Source organism: Arachis hypogaea, chromosome 3, assembly GCF_003086295.3.
Source record: "Arachis hypogaea cultivar Tifrunner chromosome 3, arahy.Tifrunner.gnm2.J5K5, whole genome shotgun sequence".
NCBI lineage: Eukaryota > Viridiplantae > Streptophyta > Magnoliopsida > Fabales > Fabaceae > Arachis > Arachis hypogaea.
The window spans coordinates 136846504-136870739 of NC_092038.1; the positions used below are offsets into that span (position 1 = coordinate 136846504).

Genomic DNA, 24236 nt, shown 5'->3' on the forward strand with positions numbered 1-24236 from the left:
CTAGTAATTCGAATTGCACTAATTTAAATTAGTGTTGGATTTTATAATTCGAATAGATCTCATTCGATTTACATAAAAATATCCTTTTAGGAGATCCATATAATGTTTTTTCTTTTAGTTAAATTGGGTAATATTTGCCTTCATCTAATTTAAATATACATTTTATCTAAGTATATACATAAAAATTAAATTATTTCAATATTTATTTATTTTTTTATGATATTAAAATAATAACATATTAAATAAATTATATATTAATATGAATATTTTACATATTTTATTTACTAATTTATTTTAAACGCATGTATCAAAAATATCAAACTAACTGATCTATATTATTCATGTTATATTTTTTTATAATAATAAAAAATAAAAATTAAAATGTTAATTATTATGAATGATATTAAATATAAAATTATTATTTTTTAGTAGAATTTCTTATTTTAATATAACACTTATTATTAATAATTTTTTATTAAAAATAATAATAAAAAATAATAACATTAATTATATAAATATTTAATTTTTGACCCTTCTTCAAAAAATTTTTGAATCCGTCCTCTGAATAGAACTCTCTCATATATATATATATACTGGTAACCCCAAAAAAATTAAATCGATATTATAATACCAAATAAAGATAATAACAAATAATCAAAAGGCTAGGCACATAATTTTCTCATGTGAGCTTTTATTGGAAATTTTAACGTTTGTCGTCCTGTAAGATTCGAAATTGAATGGTAATAAAACACGAATTTAGAAACTTTTAGAGAAAATAATTAAAAAACAAGATTCAATAGGAAAATTACAAATTTCATTCCCATATGCATGATGATGAAAAAGAGGTTAGAGATGAGAATTTATGTGTGCTCTCATAGAAGTGAGAGAGAATTAAACGAGAGAAGCTTGTGAAGAGAAAATGATTTCAGTAAAATGGTGAATATTTCAAACAAGCTAACCACTTGTAACCAGTCTAATAGAATGCAGCTAACTAACATTAACTATCTCTAAGAGAATTGCAACTAACTAATAATCACCTAACTAATAAAGTTAAGACTCACACTTTGGTAAACTTTAATTTAACTAAGGGTAAAATATATTTTTTGTCCCTAAAGTTTGATAAAAATTTTAAAAATACCCATAAATTTTATTTTGTTTCAATTTTGTATCAAAAATTTTCGATTTGCATCAAATATACAATCGACAGCTAAATTTTTAAAAAATTTAAGATCAATCTAATAATAATGCATGAAAATTATGCTTGATTTGCTTGAGGGTTGTTCTTATGAAATTTGCTGTTTAATTGGTCTTAAATTTAATTCCTTGAATAGATTATATGGCTACTGTGCCTCACATGTTGCAAGTGTCGATGCCATGTGCTCAGTCTCTGTGAAAGACTTCACCACAGTCATTTGTTTTTGCTTTTCCATGATATCAATGTAGTAGCCTAAAACTAATCTTCTTGAGTCATGACATGAAGCTCAATCGGAGTTTGAAAAACCTACAACATTTTGATCTGAGGTGAAAGAGAAAAATAGTCCTGTAGTTGGACAACTTTTTAGGTACTTTAGAAATTTTCAAAGCTGCTGCCGATGATTAAGATATCGGCTTAGTTTGTCCATTGTGAAACAAATATCTCTTCTTGTGTTGGTCAAATACAGCAATCTTTCTATGAGCTTTCTGTATTCATAATAGTCTTCAAAAGGATCTCCATTTCTTTTCAGAGCTTCGAGGTATACTCCATTGGAGCTGAGCTAGCCTTGCATTCGGTTAGGTCATGAACATCAAGCATGCATGTGATCTACTTTCTTTGATAGACTGCGATTCCTTTTCTTTTTTTTTTTTATCGAAGATAGGGAGACTTTGAGTATGAGAAGACTACGCCATTTGAGCTATAACTTGTAGGAGACTGCAATTTTTTTGCTTGATCGTGCAAATAATTCTTTTATTAAAATAACATACTTATGTATTATAAAATTTAATCAATATTAATTTTTTTTGAAAAAAATTGTATGATTAAAATTTAAAATTTTAGAAACTATTTATAATTATTTGTATTAAATATATGAAAAAAAGAGAAATTAGTATATTCAGAGGCTAATTTTTTTTATATTGTATTGTTAAGAGTAATTTACGTTAATATTATGATATTTTTATGTAATACATTGATACTAAATATTTAGATTTTAGAGTAAAAAAATCATGAATAACAAATTCAAATAAAACAAAACATTGTTTAAAAATTGTAAATAACGATTTTTTTTCTAATTTTGATGAAAACCAAATAAATAAATTATTACCAACAATTTGTAAACAAAAAATTTTGAATATTATAAAAATCTCGGTCACGATTTATTAGTGGCAACAATAATAATAATGATAATAATAATAATGATGATAATAATAATAATAGAACTTTTTCACGGTGCTATTGCCTAAGGGTGTGTGTGGTTCAAGTATTACTTTGTTATAAAGATTCTATTTTCATGGGAATCAAATATACCAAAGTGGGAATTGAAATGATGAAATTTTTAATTCCCTAAAATAAAACTTGCTTGAAAATAGTTTTTCAAACTTTGAACTAAATATAGACATATGATATTTTCATCTTAAAATTTTTAAGAATTATTCTCGAACCACACACACCATTACATTAATAATAGTAAAATATATTAGTATAATAGGAGAAAGATATCATATTATTCTAAAATAAAATATATGATGTTGTATAATAATTACTAATAATAATATCTAAAATATGTTAATAATAACAACCAAAATTAAATATTATTTTAATAAATTTGATAATTATCTCTAACCTATTTTACATTAATAATAATAGTAATAAAACTTTAATTTTTATTAATTAAGTTAAAATAAGACAAGCATATTAACATAACAATAATAATAATAATAAAAAGGATAAAACTACCAAAGATTTTCGTGGATTTCTGTAAATTTAGGGAAGAATCAATTAAAAGTTATAAAATAAAAAGGGACAAAATAAAAATTGAATTATGATTAGATTCTTACCTAGCGATGTTTTTTTGATGCAATCGCCATTGATGTTACGGCACACAAAGAGATCATTTTTCTACCGTTTTGTTTTGCGACGACAAGGTGAAAGGTCTCCAATTTTTTATCGTCATTTTCTATTTCTGTTGTAGTATTAATGTTTATGGTATTTTTCAAAAATACATCTAATGTTTAATTGTATTAAATTTTGTCCCTAATATTTTTAGTTTATATCAAAATTATCTTTAAATGTTAATTCTATCTAAAATATCGAGAACAAAATTAAAAATATTTAAGGTCTAATTTGATACATTTGTAATAATAATATGATAGATTATTATAAACAAACAAATAATATCGCGATAAGTAATATCAAACTAACACATAATAAATAATATTGCCAGACATGATATAATCGTTCACGTCTCACTAATCAATCTATTATCATATTATTATACGTTATCAAATTATAATGGGACACATTACTAATAATTTATAACAGAAAAACGAATAAAGAATCAACGTGTATATAGTCAATTTCAATTATATTTTTTTATACCATTTAAATCTTAAACGACTCTGATGCATGAAAGTTAATTAATCGCATGAATTACTTTAAAGTTTTATTTTCGTGTAAGTTGTGTAATAAAGAGAAAAAAAAGAAAAAGAAAGAAAAGGAGTGAATAGTGGATTTGTGGTCCATAGATATACCCTAACAAAATAAGACGGAAACAACTAAATGCGGGATGAACTGACACGTTGTATTGTCATATATTTTTTGAGAAAATTTGAAGGTTAGCAGATTTTGTAGTTTTTAGCCATCAATTAATTATTAATAATATTTTTAATAATATAAAATTATATTTAATGATGTAAAATTATTTATTTTTTTTAATAATTAAATATTAACCAAAATTTAAAAAAAGTACTGATCCTCTAACACTCTTTATATTTTTTTAGGTATTGGCCAAATTTTAGTATAAAATACTTATTGACAAAATGTAGTGTGTGTATTATATTTTTAAAAATATAATACAATTTTTGCGAATTGTCTCACTTTTAAAATTTTAAAAAATATTATAAAATTTAATAATTAAATTTACACTAAAATTTAGTAAATACCTAAAAACATTGCCTTATATTGTCGTGCGATGATAATAATATTATTTTTTCATAATATATTTTAATTTTGACAGATTAAAAATTAATAAATTATACATTTAATTTTTGTTTAAAAATTTATTATTAATTAATAAATTACTATATACACACAAATAATATTTAAATTTTTACACTGGACAAATAAACTGATCGAATCGGTTATAATATTAAATTATTAATTATTGATTGCTAAGGAACACGAGTCAGACGGGCCTTCCTGCTTTGCATGCGGATGCACGTGGCGACAGTCCACTGGCATTGTTGGATCCCAAATCAGATTCCCTCTCAAAGAATCATTTCTGATTTTTTTTTTGTTCCTTTTTTTCCATCTCTCTCTTTAATTTATTGAATAATATCTCAAATTAATTTTTAAATTAAATTATTAAAAAATAATATTCGAAATCAGTTTGTTAAAAAAATTTAGTCTGAGTATTTTAATTTTGTTAACAAATTTTAATTATTAAGTTAATTTTAAAATTTTTATTTTATTAGATAAATCAATTTTTTCATATCAAATTATTTATCCACATAAAAACAAATCTAAAAAATTGTAAATATTATTATATTTTTATTAAACAATAACAAAAATTTATTTGTTTTATTTTTACTAAAATTCAACGTAAAACCTGATATATCTGATAAAATAAAGAATTAGACATTGAGTTAATATTTTTTGATGCAGAAACTTATTTAATATTAAAATTTGTTGAAATTTAAATTGTCTAATTAAAAATTCATTCGGGATATTTTTATTTTTAAAAAAATCAATATTTTTTATTTTATAAACCATTTTGAACAATGAAAAAATTTAGGGGTCAGCAACTTTGTTAAATTCTGACCAGCATGTAATCAATAAAGAAGAGTGAGCCATTAAATAAAATTTCACGTCAATCTCACACTGTTAAAATCATCAGTGATGACTATTTGATATCTACACATCACAAAAGTTAATGACCCTCTAGCATTCCTCTTGAACAATAACATTTAACAAAAATCAATAAATAAATAAAGATTAAAGAAGGGAAAAGCTAGGAGAAAGGCTTGTGCAGCGTGCAGTGTATAAAACGGGTAAGGGAGAGGAGAGTAGAGAGGAGAGAAGAGAGGAGGCCCGTTTGTAAATGTGTATTGTGAGGTTGTGAGAGATATCATATCATATGCAGCAAAGAGGGAGAACTAATAACCGAAGATCAAGGAGCTTCACAAGGTCTCGTCTTGCCATAGAGGGTTCTTAAGTTATTAGATCTTCGCACACATACACAATTCACCCAACCTATTTCATTCTTCTTCTCCCCTTCAATTCCATTTCCATTCTGTGTCTGCCGGCCATGGCTTCAGGTCCAACCGCATTTCTTCTCATTCACTCTCCTTCTACTTAATAATATTCCATGAACATGAATCAATTGCGTTTCATTTGCATCTGCCATTGCAGGTATGGACGAGCGTGAAGTTCAGAAAACCTACTGGATCGAGCATTCGGCTGATCTATCGGTGGAGGCCATGATGCTCGATTCCAATGCTTCCGATCTCGACAAGGAGGAGAGACCTGAGGTACATTAACCTCCATTGGATTCACTGGCTCGTTCTATCAATGGTTTCTTGCGCTCACTTAATTGAATCTTTGATTGAATTTCCTAATAATATAAATATTAAAACATTTCAGATATGTTCTCTCCTCAACTTCATTTCCTAATATCACATTATTGTATGACTACTCTCTCTTGCTACTTTTAAACCAGAATTGACTGTTATTATTATATTTATAAGTTGTTTGGTTTCTTAAGATCAAAATCAATTCTTACCAAGTTATCAAAAAAAAAAAAAAAAAAACAATGCTTACCTCTAGAATTAGGGTTTTTTATTTATCATTAGAAATTGTAGAATATCACTCTTTTTATACTGGGGAAAAAAAAAAGAATCAGTTTTCCTATATTTAAATAAATTTGTAAAAATAATATTTAAAATACTGTAAATCTGATTTCAGTTGTGTATCAACTTTTGTTTTAGAAGTTAAACTAGTAAGCACAATTAGGTTTTAGCTTTGAGCTGTAATTGAAACAAACCAGAGAAGGTGACACATTATGCCAAGAATCAAGATCCTTTTAAGAAAACATAAATCACTTTATTTTGAAATCAATTCTGATAGAATTTAATTTTATACAGAATCAAGTCAACACCCACCGACACATGCATGCTACTGCATTTAGCTTAAAACTTTGTTGGATATTCATAACAGTTAGCAAAAGCAAATCGCTAATTTCTATTTAAATATTTTCCAGTATCCCACTATCACATATCTTTCTCCCCCACCTTTTATCATTTTCATTTTTTCTGTTTTCTTTTGGTAGTCAACGTCTGTGCCTTTCAACTCATCTATTTTTGTTAACATAGGTACTGTCCCTGCTACCAGCTTATGAAGGAAAGTCAGTTATAGAGCTTGGAGCAGGTATTGGAAGATTTACTGGTGAATTGGCTGAGAAAGCTGGCCAGTTGCTTGCTCTGGACTTTATTGAGAGTGCAATAAAGAAGGTAAGCGTGGTCTTTTTGATACTCTGGAAATTGATGGTTTATACTTAGATCAGGGCAACAAATTTTGTTAATTCTACCCATTGTCAGGTAACCTGAATTAGTTATCTCCCATAATTTTTGTAGAATGAAAGCATTAATGGACACCACAAGAATGTCAAGTTCATGTGTGCTGATGTCACATCTCCAGACTTGCATTTCTCTGAAGGATCAGTTGATGTGATATTCTCAAATTGGTTGCTTATGTACCTTTCAGACAATGAGGTCAGCTTTCTTATTATTGAAGTACATGAGTTTTGTGATTTTGTTTTCCAGTTAGGCTCGTCAAAATAAACAGGATGTACCAGCTTGAAGTAGTGGTACATGGTTCCAAATTAATTACAAGGAGTTTGTAAATTTCCAATATCAATTTCAGTTGTGAAATTAAACTGAACGTCAATGTTAATGGCTTTTATTAATTCATCTGTTCTATTTCTGGCCTCCTCATTTTGCTATTTTTTACAAATGAATTTTTTCCTTTATCTGTCTCCTATAGGTGCACCTGGCTTCATACCATTACCTGATGCTTATTTTTCCTTCAATTTCATTTTAGGTTGAGTGCTTAGCAGCGAGGATGATAAAATGGTTAAAAGATGATGGATGTATATTTTTCAGAGAATCTTGTTTCCACCAATCTGGAGATTCAAAGAGAAAATACAACCCTACTCACTACAGGGAGCCCAGATATTACACAAAGGTTTGTTGTTTGAAGTGCACAACCCAACTCCCTAATTTTTTTCTTTCTGCAAATTGAGATGATATGTTGAGTATGCATTGATGAAGAAGGGCAGAGTAAATGCGCGTTGTCCCATATCTGCTTAATTAGTTGACTTCGAAATCAGTCGGATGAAGAAATTGTCTTCATAGATGCAATTCCCTAATCCTTATTGCAAGCAAAAATGTCTTCAACTTGTTATACCGCATCTTCTTGATGTTCTGTTTAGAATACTGGGAAACTGATCACACATTCTTTTTATCTGTCTATATCTGTTTTACATGCAGGTATTTAAAGAATGCTGCATGAGTGATAATACTGGGAATTCCTTTGAACTTTCTCTTGTGGGATGTAAATGCATCGGAGCTTATGTTCGGAATAAGAAGAATCAAAACCAGGTAACAAGATTCATTTTCTATTTGTTTTTATGATTTAGTCATCATAAATTCAGCTTATCAAAATGATTGACAATATATATGCATAAATAATATCTCTGTTGCACAGATTTGCTGGATATGGCAGAAAGTTAGGTCACATGATGATAAGGGGTTCCAGCGATTCTTGGATAGAGTTGAGTATAGCAATGAAAGTATTTTGCGATATGAGCATGTGTATGGCAAAGGCTTTGTGAGTGTCGGAGGACTTGGTATGCTTTTACATTTTTACCTTGCTATCTCAGATATATTTAGTTTTCGTTAAAATTGAAGAATGATCTTCCTTGGTGTCAAAAAACATCTTATTCTTTGCAAGAATAAGCTTCCCTTACCGTTACTTGGCTGTGGTTGTTGAAAGGTTTCATGTGCACTTACTAAACTAGCATCAAATCATTATATTGCTCATGCAAAAGCTGAAATACATTACTGGTTGACTTGTCATTTAAGTTATTGTTCCATGACTACAAGTTCTAATCTGTTTTGTCACCTCTTTTGCCTTTAGGAACACAATGTAGATTGATTTTGGATTTATAGGAGAATGATTGTGTGCACAAGAAAGAGATTTACCAGTGACAATAAATAAAAGTGAAATCTAGTATTTCTAATCTTTTTATTTTGAATATTGGATCTTCTTTGACTTGTCACTTAATATCATTATAATTGACTTAGCTTCTTAATATATTACTGCCTTTGTCCAATATTAACTGTCCTTAGCAAAACTTTTTGTCCTAAATTATTTAGAATTTGTGAATATCTATGAAGCATCAATTGATATTTTTCTAGCTTTACCCTTGTATTTATTAACTCAATTTAATATAGTATTCATACATTAATGAAAAAATGTAAAGGGTAATTTAGTCAAAATTAGCTGATCTTTTTCTACATTTGAGTCAATCTAATGATTTCTTAACCCTATTGTGAAAACCTTAACAGAAACTTACTAGTGGATGGGAGTAGTATATTCGACTTGGGGACATTTGGTTAGTGATGCTAAGAAAATTATCATTTTACAAAATGTAACAACTTGGAAGTCTTATAAACATGAATAACCAAAATTTGACGAAATCAACTTGTGGTGGTGAAGAGAGAAAGTACTCGGCTACTAGCCATTCTTAACTTGTTCCTTACTGAATTTCTTTGCACCAAAAAGCATTATCGTTAATATTATTTTTTCTATGAAGAACCTATTGTTTGGATTATGATTTTTTGTTTGACGGTTCTTTACTTTCACATCGTTTATTTTATTTCTCCATGTGTTTGTGTTTCTTGCTTGGCCAGAAACTACAAAGGAACTTGTGGCAAAGTTGGGACTAAAGCCTGGACAGAAAGTTCTGGATGTTGGTTGTGGTGTTGGTGGAAGTGACTTTTATATGGCTAAAAATTTTGATGTTGAGGTTGTTGGAATTGACTTCTCCATAAATATGATTTCTCTTGCTATTGAACGTGCTATTGGACTCAAATACCCCGTTGAATTCGAATGTGCCGATTGCACTAGAAAAACATATCCAGTGAACACATTTGATATAATCTACAGTCGTGATGCTCTGTTGCACATTAAAGTAAGGAACCAAACCTTATTTTTCCTTTTCAATTTGATTTATTTTTATTTTTATTATTATTATTTTTTAAATTAAGCTTCTTGTAAACTCACATGATAGTTGAAAATTGTTAAATAATAATTTAATTAAACATGTCAAATTATCTAACGATTTTTAAATATTAGCTTTATATGTGAGTCCTCTACCTTAACTCATTCGTTTGCCTTCTAAATTACTAAATATGTTCGTTTGTATTTTTTTTTTTTAAAAAGAAACAAAAATTAAAGAAAGTACTTTTATATGTATAGAAAATTGATTAAGAGTCTTAACTCATCTTTCTAATTTCTAAATAAAAAAAAGTTTTGAATAGTTTTATCTTTTTGATATTTAAAAACATAACATATTGAATGTTCACTTATTTATGTATTAGGAGGATAAAGTAGATTTCCTAGTCATTACTCATAATTTTAAGGGTGTTGGGACACAATTTTTAAAAAGTACTTTTTTTTTCAAAAAAAAAAAAGCAAAAAAAGATCTTTTATTTTAGCAATATGTTGCTTTTTTAAAATATAATTTTTTTAAAAAAAATTCATGGATTGCATATTAGAAAAATTACTTATATTTTCCATCCAAATATAACTTCTTTTGCTAATTAAAAAAGATTTTTTTAAAGATAAAAGAACAAGTACTTTTTTTCAAAAATAGACCTCTTGATTTTGAGAATATATGCTATGCCTTTTTTCCCCCTACAGTTCATTTAATTTTTATTTTTAATGCCTCTGATATCTGTTTTCTGCAATTTACTGTGGATTAATACAGGATAAACCAACACTATTTAAATCATTTCACAAGTGGCTGAAGCCGGGTGGTATACTTCTAATTACTGATTACTGCAAAAATGCTGAAAATCCATCAGTAGAATTCGCTGATTACATTAAAAGAGGCGGATATCATCTCCATGACATTAAAACGTATGAGCAGGTATGGTTGCGAGCGCTATTGCCAACATCATCAGTCTTGTTTTTGTCTATTTGTTTGACAAAACGTTATGTATTTAAAATCGTCAGATGCTCGAGAATGCTGGATTCGTTAATGTCATTGCTGAGGATCGAACTAATCTGGTTTGTTTGACCCCATAATTTACTTGGCATCGTGATTTTCTGGTTGCCGTAGTCCTCGAGTTGTATGACTATTAATTTTAATAATTGTCTGGTTCAGTTTGTGGAAACACTGCAGAAGGAGTTAAACGCCCTTGAGAAAAAGAAGAATGAATTCATTGATGACTTAAGCGAGGTGGGTTTCTCATTCTTTTTATTAATGATTTGAGTTTTGAGGTAGTTTGTGAAGCATCAGATATTATCAGGATTTTGACTTTTTTCAGGAAGACTACAATGAAACTGTTAAAAGGTGGAAGGGAAAACTGAACAGGGGTGAATCTGGAGAGCAGAAGTGGGGCTTCTTCATGGCGAAGAAAGAGTGATGTGATGCATTTTTATTTTTCCTAATGCCTTCTATATTGCGTACCGTATCAACACGGTTTTCCGGATAATAGTTTGAATAATTATTAGTTATTTGTATAACTGGACAAAAATTATGTATTATGCTGTTAAGACTTAAGAACAAACATAGAGAGTCTGCTCATGGAGTTGAATATTACGTTTACTTACGGCTTCCATGGCAAAGTAGTATGCAACTTTCTAGTTGTGCGTTTTATTAAGAAGTTTTGGTCATGTTTGACAAATTTTAATACATTTGTGTTATGAAGGAGAGGGATGATTTTAAATTACTCTTTCCTTGTCCCTTATAATGAGTGACGAGAGACATTTAAATACTTCCCAAACATTATTTAAATCTAACCATGCCACTTGTACCATTCTCTTCGATGCAACTCTTTGAAACCATTCATGTCTGACTCGTATTTAAATAAATATTTAATTACTTTGTTAGTCCTTAGACCATTTCTAAGAAACTCATTCCAATTTCTATTTATGGCCTACTTGTCATAAAAAATAAATTTATATCAGCTTTATAAATAGTAAAACAAAGCATCTCTCTCTTCTCCATTAGGAGGAACTAACTTTAGTCTCTATTGTGATCTTATTTAATTAATTAATTAAAATACTTAAAATTAATGTAATTATTTTTTTAATAATATTATTTAAATTTATAAATTTAAAAATAATTCACTATTAAAAAATATTGATATTAAAAAAATCATATATAATAATAAATATACAATATATAATTCGAAATTACAAATTTTTAAAATTACTTAATATAAAAAAATAATTAAAATAAATTATTAATTAAATAAAAATTTAATTATTTAATCTAATTAATTATTATTTAAATTATTAATATAAATTATTAATTAATTAAAATTTTATATAATTATTTATTTTTATAATAACTTGCTAAATGACATTATTATTGGACAATATGAGTCCCCATTTAGAAAGACTCACTTTCCTCAAAAGTTGTGTAAGAATTCATTTCCTCATCTCTCCAACAATAAGTCTCAACTTCTTGTCCATTGGAGTTGCTCTTATAACTTCACTAAATTTTTAATTTTCTATATTTTTTTTATTGAATTCCTATACCATGTCAAATTTTGTAATTAAATTATTGTTGTAACAAAAATATTATAATTAATGGAATATTTCATTAAACAAAACAAATATGTCTAATACTTAACTAAATATTCTATATAATTTAAAAGAATATTTCGTTAATTTTAATATTTCTGTCATGATAAAAACTTAGTTACAAAATCAGATATAATATAAAAAATCTAATTAAAAATTTGGTGAAACTATAAAGACTGACAAAATAATTAAACCTTAAATAAAAGTGCTTCAAACCTAACAGATGTTCTTAGAAGGGAAAAAGAAATATTGAATCATTAGTTTCCAACTTTAAAGTTTAAACACTACCTAAATAAGAATCATACGAACCCAACAGAATAGAGACAACGAATGGTTACAGCCATAAGCGTACTATGTTTTGAACGTTAAATATGCAATGGATTTATTTGATTACTATTGTGGAGAACTACTGATACCGCGGAACATCAATTACCAAACGGGATCCACGCTCTGAAGTGTAAACTTCTGGCTCAAATCACATACAGAAATAACCTCATGAACACAAACATCTTTCAACCTTTGTTTATCCATTTTACTTATCTTTGGGGGGCCGGAAGTCACAGGTGTCACTTGCAAGTTGCAACTTTTAGACCAAGAAAAAATGAAGTCTGAATAGGTTATATCCTGATTTGTGAAATTACAGTGTAAAGGAAAATCATCAAAGTAATTCTATACGGGAGCTCTGACAATTCCCTCACAAAAGCAATGATGAATATCTACAAATTCACTTCTTATTTCCGCAATATAAGTTCCCTATGGTACAAATTTCCCTAAAGCTAGTTAGTTCCTCCCACCTAAGAGGAAGGAGAACCTGGCACCCTCTAAGAGATATATTGAACATGAAATCAAGGCCAACAAAATCACTCTTATACCTGATTCAGGCTAGTAGCGCCATGAACTAATTTGGTGCTGGCACTCTGATGTCATTAGGGTGATTTTGCTGTGCCACCTCTCCAGCCAAAACAGCACCCTGCCGTCGTTGCCTCTCCCGGAGATATAGCACAGTTAAGAGGCATGCAAAAAGGGTAAGAATTGTAGCATTTCCCTCCTCCAAAAGTACATTCTCCACCCATGCCTCTAATTTGGGATAGACTTCTGGCAAAGAATCTATCAGATGGACCTAATAAAAACAATAAGAACACAGCAATTAGGATCTAGAAAAGTGACAAATCCAAAATGTTATTCGGGGAAGCAAATTGAAAGTAAGAGCAAGGCTACAAAATGACAGACAATAGAGCAAGATATCAAGGACAGACAAAGTACGAAGTAACAAGTGCCCACTGTTGTGTATTTCCTTTAGGGCAAAAGATTGTTGTTGCTGCACCTCAACACAATAAAGTTTTAAGAATCTTATTATTGGCAGCAACAATTTAAAAATATATTTACCCCAAGAATACAAAGTTATTGTCCATCATATGAAGGAAAATATAGTGACATGCGCATATATAGCACCAATATAATGTAGTAGCTCATAAAACGACAACAAAAAATAAATCTTGATTGACAAGGTGGTGTCGAGTACGTGGATCAGTTGATGCCACAGTATTCTATCACAAGATCATATTCATATTTAAACCATTAGGATAAAATCTCTTTTAATAATTTAACCATCTTTTAGGTCCTAGGGTCTGTTTGGGTAAATAGCTTAGAAATTCATGTAAAAGTAACATTGAAAAGTAACTTATGAATGAGTTATTTTGTATTTGATGTGTATTCATGGAAGTTTTTCTTGAGAAGCTAGATATTTAATTTCTCAAAAACCACTACAAATGACTTTTTGAGAAGTTATAAGATGTCTAGCCAAACAAGACATAAAGCTTTAAGGTAGCGTTTGGTTGATGTCCATGTCTCAGTGACACATGTCTGCTGTTTGGTTTGGTGAGACACAGATTTTCAAGGACATGGGAGGACACGGAGACACCAAATTTGTGTACCTCCAATTTGGTGAGACACTGAGACACAATTTGTGAGACGCTAATTTTTTACTCTTTTACCCTTATTCAATTTTTAAATTTTCAAAATTTGGCCTCCTATCTCCCCAAACCCTTTTTGAATGAAGGGTAATTCAGTCTTTTCCAAATATTTGTGTGTCTTGTTCATTATTTTTGCCAAAACATAATACATAGACACAAATATTTTATGTCTATGTCTTTAATGTTTGTGTCTTTGTGTCTATGTCTCATCCTATACATCAACCAAACGGAGACGTAACTTTAAAGCATAACTTTTGTCTTCTAAAAGTTGAAATAAGTCATAAGGATTGTTATTCAAATGGGGCCGTAATCTTCACGTTGCTCTAAGGCTACTCTCCATCTAATCTACTCACCTCTCTCCACATGAGAACCTCTATATCACTTTCCACACATGTCCAAACCATTTAGTATTTTACCCTCTTTATGATAGGCACTATTTGAACTCTCTCTAATGCATCTGCAACTAATCTTATCCCTTCTCATGAGTCCACAGTCTACATAATGAACACAACATTGTCCTCTCCACAACATTTAGCTTATTCCCTGTTGACTTTTTAACCACCCAAAATGAAAAGAAAACCGTCCATATATATCTACGCTTTTGACAGAATATATTGATTGGCAATGAACCATGCTGTATTTCAGAAGATAAACCAAATAAACTCACCAAGAAACCGTCAGCATAGTTCTTACGAACCCACAAACTTGTAAGAGCTAGTGTGACCGGCAACTTTGCTGCAGGATCATGCTCTAGAGCTTCATCATAGTATCGCTTGGCTAGATGAAGGTCAAATGGAAGTCCTTGCCCATGCTCATACATGTATCCAAGATTGAACATGGCTTGTGCATTTGATTGTGACTTGGCATGCATGTAAGCCTCAGCAGCTCGCTCATAATCCCTGGCAGTACCCTGAGTAACAGAAGGAACAAACAAAACATAAGATAAAGTGGAGAGAAGTTGTAGCGAAAGAGCACCATATCATAAGTTGAATATTCAAAACACTGCATGCAGATGTCGAATTCATACAAAAACACATACCCGACCATAGTAATATGCATCTCCAATGAGTAAAGCAGCATGTTCATTACCCTGCTCAGAAGCTTGCCACCACAGAGAATGTGCACGCTGATGCCTTTCTGCATCAGTGCAAAATCCAGATTCCCCCAAGCACATGCTACGCTCACCATATTTGTCAAGAATCCATGCAGCATTACTTTGTGCCACCTCATAGCCCAACTCAGCCATTCTTGAATACAACAAGAATGCCTTGCCAACATCACCTTTTAAGTATGATTCCAGTGCCCATCTAGACAAAGAACTCCATGGACCCCGCTCTGCAACCAGTTTGTACAGAGCAGTAGCCTAAGACCCAAAAAAAAAAGATTTAGCAGGAAACTTATTGGAAGAGATCTTTTATGGCAACTGTTAAGGAATGAAAATATATCAACTCATAAATTTAATCTTGGCTCGTATCCAGGAATTCTACTTCCTCTAGCCCCTAATAACTATGGAGGCAGTGTTCTTATGAATTATACATATAATCTCATGTGATCAGTAAAAACTTCATACATGCAAAACCATTAGGTTTTCATAGTATAGTGTTCTTACATACATGATCAATATATAATTATACTGACAGTCGTTACTTTTCCACTAAATATATGTATCTCTCTCTTACATCCTCCAAAATATAGTATGTTGAAAAGAGCTGATTTCAGGAAGTACACAGCAAATACCAAGTGGCACTTGCATGATAAAAAGAAGAGAGAAAACCTTACCAAGGGTATGTTCTTCTTGAATCCAACACCAATATGGAAAATCTTCGCCAGCTGGTAGAATGCCTTTGGTTGACCATGGTTAGCAGCCACTATAAAGAACTTACATGCTAGTTTCACGTCTCTTTTCACTCCAATTCCTTTGAGATACATGACACCCAAGTTATAGTGCCCTCCAACCTCGTCATTATCAGCAGCCTTTTCAAAGTACTCTTTTGCCTATAATTGCACAGGAGAGAATATACAGGTGAATTCCAATGATAATGATATTGAGTACACAAACATGCACTGTGTTATTGCAAGTGTTAGCCCTCAATCTGCCACCTTACCCCTCCCAAAACGATTTTGATTTGCAACACTATCCAACGGCATGCCTTTATCATTCTGAATCTATCTGTTATTACTTATTAGTTCAAGATGATACTATATTAGGTGAACAAAGTGGATTAATAAGTTGTTCACAATCAATCAAAGCCAAGGAAAAGTGCAGTTACGGGCACACATTTCTGTGAATTACTGTATAAAAAAATGCTGATTGCTAAATATGCAAGTAGCTGCTATGGAGGAGGGAGAGAAAGAGGAGGAAGGACTGTCAGTGAAACAATCAGACAAGCAAAGTAGAGGAAGATGAAGACAGACATCTTACTTTAGTGTAATTCTTCTTGTCGACTCCATACCCCTTGACATACAAATAACCCATCCCGTTATAAGCAGAATATAGCTGTTGTTTGGATGCAAGGGTAAGCCATTCAAGGGCCTTTGTGTAGTTCCTCTCCACACCAGCGCCCCTAGCATATATCTCCCCAAGAAGTTCCATGGACCTGGGTTCTCCCTTCTCAACGGCCTTCAAGAACCAGGAGAGTGCCTTGGAATGGTCGCGGCGCAATCCCCGGAGGCCAAAGTAGTAAAAGAGGCCAACTTTGTACATGGCTCCTGCATTCCCCTTCTGGGCCTGGTACTCCAGAATCTGGAAGTCCTCATCCTCCTCCCCTTTTGATTTTCTGAGAGCTTCCTTATTCTCCTCGGCCCCGTTGTGAAGCCTAATAGGTTCAATTACCGGGGAGTCTTTTGAAATCAAGAAACTATTCACAGCTACTTCAGCTAGCTCAGCATAAATCTTCACAGCTTTCTCAAACATCTGCACCCAAATTAGTCAATCAATCAACACGCTAAATTCAATTCAATTCAACTGCAGGATGAAGAGATCTAAATCTATTCTATTGCATTTGCACATGACAACATAACGATCGGAAAAGAAGTAATCAAAATAAGCAACGAATTGAAAAGGAAAGGGCCTCACATCTTGGCGAGTGTAGATATAGGCCAAGGCCATCTTGGACTGCATGTTGCCACCATCGGAGGCAAAGTGATGGTACAGGAACGCCTTTGATTTGCTCCTCTCTCGAAGGAGACCCATTCCGGACAAAAACCCTAGCACCGACTGCGCCCCCGGGTACCCGGACTCCGCTGCAGCCTCGATCTCAGCGGCGCCCTCCTCGCTGAGCCTGACGTCGGCAGAGGTGGCGGCGGACATGATCTTGGAGATGCCGGAGTAGTAGAGGGCCTCGGAGTCGGAGGGAGGGTTGGGAGAGAGGGGAAAATCAGGCTCGAAGATGGGGCGCCATGAATCGGGGTCAAGCTCGTGCTCGGACTTGTGGGGGTCGGAGTCGCCGAAGTCATCCCAGTCGGCGGAGGATTCGGGATCCGCGGCGGCGGATGAGTCGTCGGCAGGGGCATCCTTGAAGTCCTCCTGAGATAGGACGAGGACGAAGGGGCGCGCCCTCAGAGTGATTGGGAACACACACAAGATCCCTATCACCACACACACGCACAATAACACGCTCCTTGATCGCCCACGCATCATTTCTTCTTTTCTTCCAAGCTACCAACCAACACAACACACAAAACAGTTATTGATGGAATGTGAAAGTGCCCGCTGCCGCTGCTGTAACACCCACAGTCATATCATCTACTGTTACTATCGATTATGAATGAATTGTTCAGATAAATGTTGCGGCATGGCAAGATGCTGTTGCCACCGCGGCAGGGGCATTACTGGAATCTTCTTGCATTCTCTGCTATTCCGACCACTAATATCCTGCCAACTCAGCACCCTTCCCTCTTATGAGTCATCCCCTTCTTTTTTTTTTTTTTTTTTGGTCTTGAGTCATCCCCTTCTTGTTTTGGGTCAACCACCGTCCTAGCTTGTGAGTAAACGGGGCCTAAGCCCACTACATGGGCCTTTATTATGTTTTGAGCTAGTATTGGGCTTTGTTAATTTTATTATTGGGTCTTGAATTAGAACCTGCTCACGACCAAAAACAAGTAGAACCAACTCTTTTTGTTCTTGCAATTACTTATTAATTATTTCGATTTTGCTAAGTAGTAGAGCCATAAATCCCCTTATAAGCATATTAGTGCTACTTGAAATTGATTAATTGATAGAAAAGCTTTCCAATTCTTTCAAAGCCAAGATGGGGATATCTTGTTACTCAAGATGGTTTTGGGTTTATTGATTCATTGGTGCTCAAAATAAGATATATCATGTATTGGAATTGGTGGGTTGACTTTCGTTTGATTATGAGAGATGCAAACAGTGGCAGATACTATGGTAAGGATGGCGATAAAGTTCCTTATTTTATTTGTTTTGTTTTTCTTTGTTTAATTTATTTCTTTTTTTTTGGTGACTTTGTTTAATTTATTTCGGTCACAAAAAAAAACCAAGGAATTGGCAAAATATAAAGTGAATGATTAATCATTTTTAAATTAAAAGAATAGAGTTCACAACTTCAGATATATAATATTATAATATGATGGTGGGTTAATCATTCTTAAGTTAATTATTTTATTATTTTACCAATTTTTTTGTTTCAGAGGATTTAAATTCAAATTAAAAGGGGAGTTAGTTAATAAACAAGAGTGGAGGAGATTGTAAAGGGTGTGGTCTTGGTGTTGGTGGGGCAGGAAGTTGAACATTATTATGATCATATTCATGGGAAGACGGAACACCCATGACCGAACCCATGGCCTTGAATCCATGAATGTGATGGGTAGCAATTAGCAACGACACGCGCGCGCGAGAGAGAAATCCTCTTTAATTTGATCTCTTTCTCTTTCCCCCTTTCCATTTTCTTGGTAGCAGGTAGCCACAAGCTCGAAATAGCAAGCAAGTGAAGTAGAGTAGTGATGCTTAACCCCGGTGGTGATTTGGTGCCAGCACCATCTTCACCAACCAACTCTTCCGTTTCCTCCTCTGATCTTGACACCGAGGTATTCTTCTTATCACTTTCACTTCTTCAGAGATCAATTTCATTTGTCATTTAATAATAATTTGTGGGCTGTGAGTGTGACAGTCAACTGGATCATTCTTCCACGACAGAAGCACCTCACTGGGCACTCTCATGGGGGTCAGCTTCCCAACAATTGCCTTCAGAGCCCCCTCTCAGCCTAATTCCGCCGCCGCTTCTTTTGCCACTATCCCCATCAGGGATCCGGATCCCACCTCAAAGAAGACCAAGAAACCACAAGCACGGTGGTGGCGCTTCTGCAGAGACGGTTTCGCCAAGCCGGCATCGCTCGCTGACTTCCTCGAGGTCGAACGCCGCATCGGGGACGGCGCCTTCTACGGCACAACGGCCGAGTTGGAGAGCATGGTCATTAATTCGCATACCAGCCATGGGCGACGGTTATTTGCCGACGGCAGGGTCCTTCCGCCGCCGGTCGTGGACGACGCAGCATCCACGGCTGGGACTCTTTGTAGCAGATTCCCCGTCTTGCTCACCGGGATCTGTAGCGGAGGTGCGGGATAAACCAACCAAGCCCCACAGCTTTTTTTTTTTTCCGCAAGCGAAAGGATGGGGTTTGGATGGATCATTTTTCTTAGGATTGTTTTGTAGTTTGTTTAATCAATGAGCTACTGTACTAGTACATTACTATGTTACGATTTGTGTATATGTGGCTGTGCTTTACCTGCATAAAGCAATAATGTTCGGCTTTTCCTTTTAGAACTTTTACTTTTCACTTTTGTTCAAATAATAATAATTTTTTTTTGAAAGCAAAGCTCAACACAATAACAGTGGAGCAATCAAAGTTATCCACACTAAAAACAAACAAACTTAACAAAAAATATAACAAACCAAATTCGTCCCCATGTCATCTCCGGCATAGCTATCAATAACTAAAGGGATTTCCACCGCTCCACTCGTTAGCACTATTCGAGGACATGTTGACAATTTCTTCGACTCCTTTGCTTGTGTGTTGAAAAATCCGCCTATTCCTTTCCAACCATAGGTTCCAAACGATTGCGCAGAAGCACCTCAACCGGTGGTTACGCTCATCCATTCTCCTCGGTTCTTCTGTCAACTAAGAAAGTGCTCTTTCATCGATCCCGGATAAGACCATCGTCGGCCAAAGGCTGAAATCCAAGCACTCCACACCTGCCAAGCAAATACACATCCTAGGACACAAGTGATATACATCTTCCACATCGTTGTTACAAATAACACAAGTAACATTTTCTTGACTGATGATTCCAAACCGACTCAACCTGTCCTTTGTATTTACTATTCCTATAAGAGCAAACCATACAAACAGCTCTACTCTAGGCGGAACCAACCCCTTCCAAACAGTCCTGGTGAAGCTGTAGCTAGTTACCTCCTCTGGGATCAGTTCCTCATGCATCATATGCACAAATGAGTTAGTTGTAAAAATACCTCGCCTATTATATTTCCACACCACTCTGTCCTCTCTGTTTGGAACTAATGTCACAGGTCTCAAAACCTCATGCAGTGCACTCAGGAGTTCCAACTCTCATTGGAAGAGCTCTCTCCTCCATTGGAAGTTCCAAATCCACTCAAACCCATCCCAAAACCCACACTCCCCTATAACGGATCCACATTGGTTTGAAACAGAGAAAAGCCTCGGAAAACGATCCTTCAGAGATCCACCAAGTAACCATACATCCTCCCAAAATCGAGTCCGGCACCCATCACCAACCTCCATGGACAAGTTTGCGACGACCATCTTATCCCTTAAATGTTGATTCATGATTTGTAACTGGCAGATATCCTTCTATGGTCCCCCTCTAGTAGGCAGTTCTTGAGTCGACAGTGGCTCATTGGGATTCAGATTATGACAAGAACATACTACCTTTTTTCATAGTGGGCATTCTTCCTTTGCAAATTAGATAATATACTCCACTAAACATGTAAAAGAATCACTAGTTGAATTTTGGTTAGATAACAATGAAAAAAATTTACAAGGTGTTCCGGTTGTTGGTAATCAGCCGAGTTTATAGCGACTTCTAATATCGATTTGTTGCTTGATTGGAGAAAATGAGGAATTATACGTCCGTTTAAGTCAAACACTACGTATAGAAACATTTATAAAAAATATTTTGACGTAATAATCTTTCTCTATGTTATTTTAGTTCTTTATATAGAGTGAAAGTCTGTTGTGATATTTTTGAATTATGTTGAGATCTTTGACGAATTTCTACATAGCGCTATGTAAGTTATTTTTACTGAATCATGGTTGTTATTTGACTTGGGGCTTACATGCCCGAACTTATCATTTCTGTTGTCGAGGTATGATGAGCGTATCATAGCCCCAAGCTTGATCGTTCTTTAAGGAAGCACGTCGAGTTTTTGTCGCTTGTATATACTCGGCAATGTCTTTATGATGAGATGTTGAAGCCTCCAACACTTACTTAAGTGGACTAGTGAGCTAACCATTAGACCAACTCAACTTGATTTTTTAACATCCTTGTTGTTTTAGGCTTTGGTGGTTTTCTCCTCATCGTGCCGAGGTTGTTGTTTGTCTATTATCTGAGCCTCGCGAAACTCTTCAATTTCCATTTGTCCAGCAGCTTTCTCCCGGAACTCGGCTAGCGTCTTTAGCTTTGTTACTGCTATGGTCTCTCGAAATTTACCATGACGAAGGCCGTTTTTGATTGCGTGCAAGTGTACATCCGGGTTAAGGTCTGGGATCTCTATGGTTGCCTTAGCAAAGCGTGTCATATGATCTTTGAGACTTTCGTGCTGTCCTTGCTTGATGGTGCTAAGATAGTCTGATCTATGTACGTATATTTTGGACGCGACGAAATGACTAGTAAAGGCCTCCGCCAAGTCCTCAAAGTTTGAAATAGACCCTGCAGGTAACTTAGAAAACCAATATAAAGCAATATCATCTAAAAAAATTGGAAAAGAACGACAAAAAATAGGGTTATAAGCACTATTAAAAAACATCATCGCCTGAAAAATTAGTAATGTGGATGTGAGGGTCTCTGAGTCCTTCGTATGACTTGAGAGCGGTCGGCAGTGTAAAGTTTTTCGACATTTAAAATTGCATAATATGTTCTGAAAAATGATTGGATATTGTCTTTTTTTTAGGGACTATCTCATCCGGACGAACTTCCACCATGGGTTCATCGTTTGGGTTTGTGCTCTTGGGGTCGCCCTTGTCCTTCTTCCCATTTTGTTGCTGGGTTAGTAAGTCAGTTACTTTTTGAAGCTCCGTTTGGAGTTCTGCATTTTGTGTCAGCAGTTCGAACTGCGTCGGTTATAGAATTCTATTGTCAACAATTTTTGGAGTTTTTGCTTCAGAAAAAGAAATTTAATATGGGGTTAGTATAACTCGACTCCATGGTGAGTACCAAATATTTCGGTTGTTGATGATCAGCCGAGCTTATATCGACTCCTAATATCGATGAGTTGCTTGATTGGAGGAGTTATACGTCGACTTAAGTTGAACACCACGTATAAAAATATTTGCAAAAAATATTCCAACACTCAAATTATAAGCGGGTTTTAATAGTTAATAATATGATAAGAGGTAGAAAAAATAAGTAAAGAATAGATAATCTTTTTGTATGTTATTTTGGTTCTTCGTATAAAGTGAGAATCTATTGTGATATTTTTGAATTACGCCGAGATCCTTAATGAACTCTGTGCATATCATTATGTAAGTTACTTTTATTGAATGATAGTTGTTATTTGATTTGGAATTTATGTGTCTGAACTGATCATTTTTATTGTCGAAAGATGATGTCCGTATCACAAAGTATTTTCACATTAAATTGATAATTAAATTATTAAAAAATGTGATTAAATTAGCACGTAACGAATTTAGACTAAAAATAGGATTGGTTACTTTGAAAAAAAATATATAAAAATTTATATGCAAGTAATATTTACATAAAATTAATAATTGCCTGACTCAAGGTTAACCTGTAGAGTAATTGCCTGCTATTTGCTAGTAGGTTCCATTGTTTATCTGATGCAAGCCATTATGCATAAGGGTGAGCACGGATAGCGGGTACCTGATTATCCGTTGAACCCGAACCGAATTAATTAAATTAGTTATAGAATTAATGGGTAATCGGGTCTAACCCGAACTAAATCGATAATTTTTTTTAGTGATTGGTTCAGGTATTGATTTTGGGATGCAGAACCCGAACCAACCCGCAAACTCGATCATATATTAATTAAATAAAAAAAATAAAATATATATATGACTTTTTTATTAGACAAAAAATATTCACTATTAATATGTTTGGATTTTAATGAGTTTATTTTTTAATGTATTTAATATTTAACATGTTTGAATTATTTCTATTGATGTTACATGTTTATTATACTTATTAAATTTTTAAGATAAAAATTTGATTTTTTTTATGAATTTCAAAGTCATCGGATATCGAATTATCCAAATCGAACCAATCCGTTCTTAATCGGTTTAGTTTGGTTCAAGTACATATACAAAAAAATATAAACCCAAACCAAACCAAACCAATTACATTTTGATAAGTTAGATTCTAATTTTACTATAAATTCGAACCAAACCAACTCATGCTCACCCCTAATACTACACAAGCACAAGCAAATATTAATAATAATGGCACTTGAATCCAAAGAGCGTCGGAGGCTGGAGACCATTCCAATAATGAAATGAATTAATTCTCGTCTTTCTAATTACATTAGCAGTCTTTGATCGCGAGTACAAACTAAAAACAGAGTGTAAATTTGTGTCAGGGAGCATATAGAAGAGGGCTAAATCTAAGGTGTGTGAAACTACAAAATACAAATAGAATGAGGAGGGCAGGAGAAGAATAAAAGAATCCAAGAAAAACGGAGACAAAATTAAAACATGTATGTATCTAAGCTCTTGATGGACTTTCGTTAATGGTCTCCAGTGCGGGCCTCCAAGATCTCAGCTTCGAGTACGTTTCATCAGTCTCAGCACCAGCATCAGCAAGTGATCGCAATTTCTCGGGCTGTGGAGGACACATGCATACAAAAAAGTGGCTAAATATCGTATTAGCAAAATTGTTGAGGGTTGGCCTGGATCGGGATGCCTTGTAATTGAAGGAGCTCAACTCGTCGTGGGTGAGGACGGAGTATAGGAGGTCCATTGGCAGA

General features: G+C 33.4%; 3 protein-coding genes across 3 annotated transcripts; 2 read left to right on the top strand and 1 right to left on the bottom strand.

The window, feature by feature from the left end:
* The first annotated feature begins 5190 nt into the window (after positions 1 to 5190).
* Positions 5191 to 11211, top strand: LOC112734267 (phosphoethanolamine N-methyltransferase 2). Its single transcript, XM_025783516.3, has 12 exons — positions 5191 to 5511; positions 5606 to 5724; positions 6565 to 6702; positions 6826 to 6963; positions 7292 to 7435; positions 7741 to 7851; positions 7958 to 8099; positions 9166 to 9446; positions 10245 to 10406; positions 10493 to 10546; positions 10644 to 10718; positions 10807 to 11211. Exons 1-12 carry the CDS (start codon positions 5502 to 5504, stop codon positions 10903 to 10905), a joined length of 1473 nt encoding a protein of 490 aa, XP_025639301.1. The 5' UTR covers positions 5191 to 5501; the 3' UTR covers positions 10906 to 11211.
* Positions 11212 to 12654: 1443 nt separating this feature from the next.
* On the bottom strand, positions 12655 to 17776 carry LOC112734268 (ERAD-associated E3 ubiquitin-protein ligase component HRD3A). The gene is made up of 6 exons (XM_025783518.3): positions 17120 to 17776; positions 16466 to 16957; positions 15823 to 16038; positions 15083 to 15406; positions 14711 to 14953; positions 12655 to 13190 (listed from the first exon to the last, which is right to left on the bottom strand). The coding sequence occupies exons 1-6, from the start codon at positions 17681 to 17683 to the stop codon at positions 12969 to 12971; spliced, it is 2061 nt and encodes a 686-aa protein (XP_025639303.1). The 5' UTR covers positions 17684 to 17776; the 3' UTR covers positions 12655 to 12968.
* A 1083-nt stretch (positions 17777 to 18859) lies between these two features.
* Positions 18860 to 19826, top strand: LOC112734269 (uncharacterized protein At3g17950). Its single transcript, XM_025783519.3, has 2 exons — positions 18860 to 19089; positions 19173 to 19826. Exons 1-2 carry the CDS (start codon positions 19006 to 19008, stop codon positions 19626 to 19628), a joined length of 540 nt encoding a protein of 179 aa, XP_025639304.1. The 5' UTR covers positions 18860 to 19005; the 3' UTR covers positions 19629 to 19826.
* The last annotated feature ends 4410 nt before the right edge of the window (positions 19827 to 24236 follow it).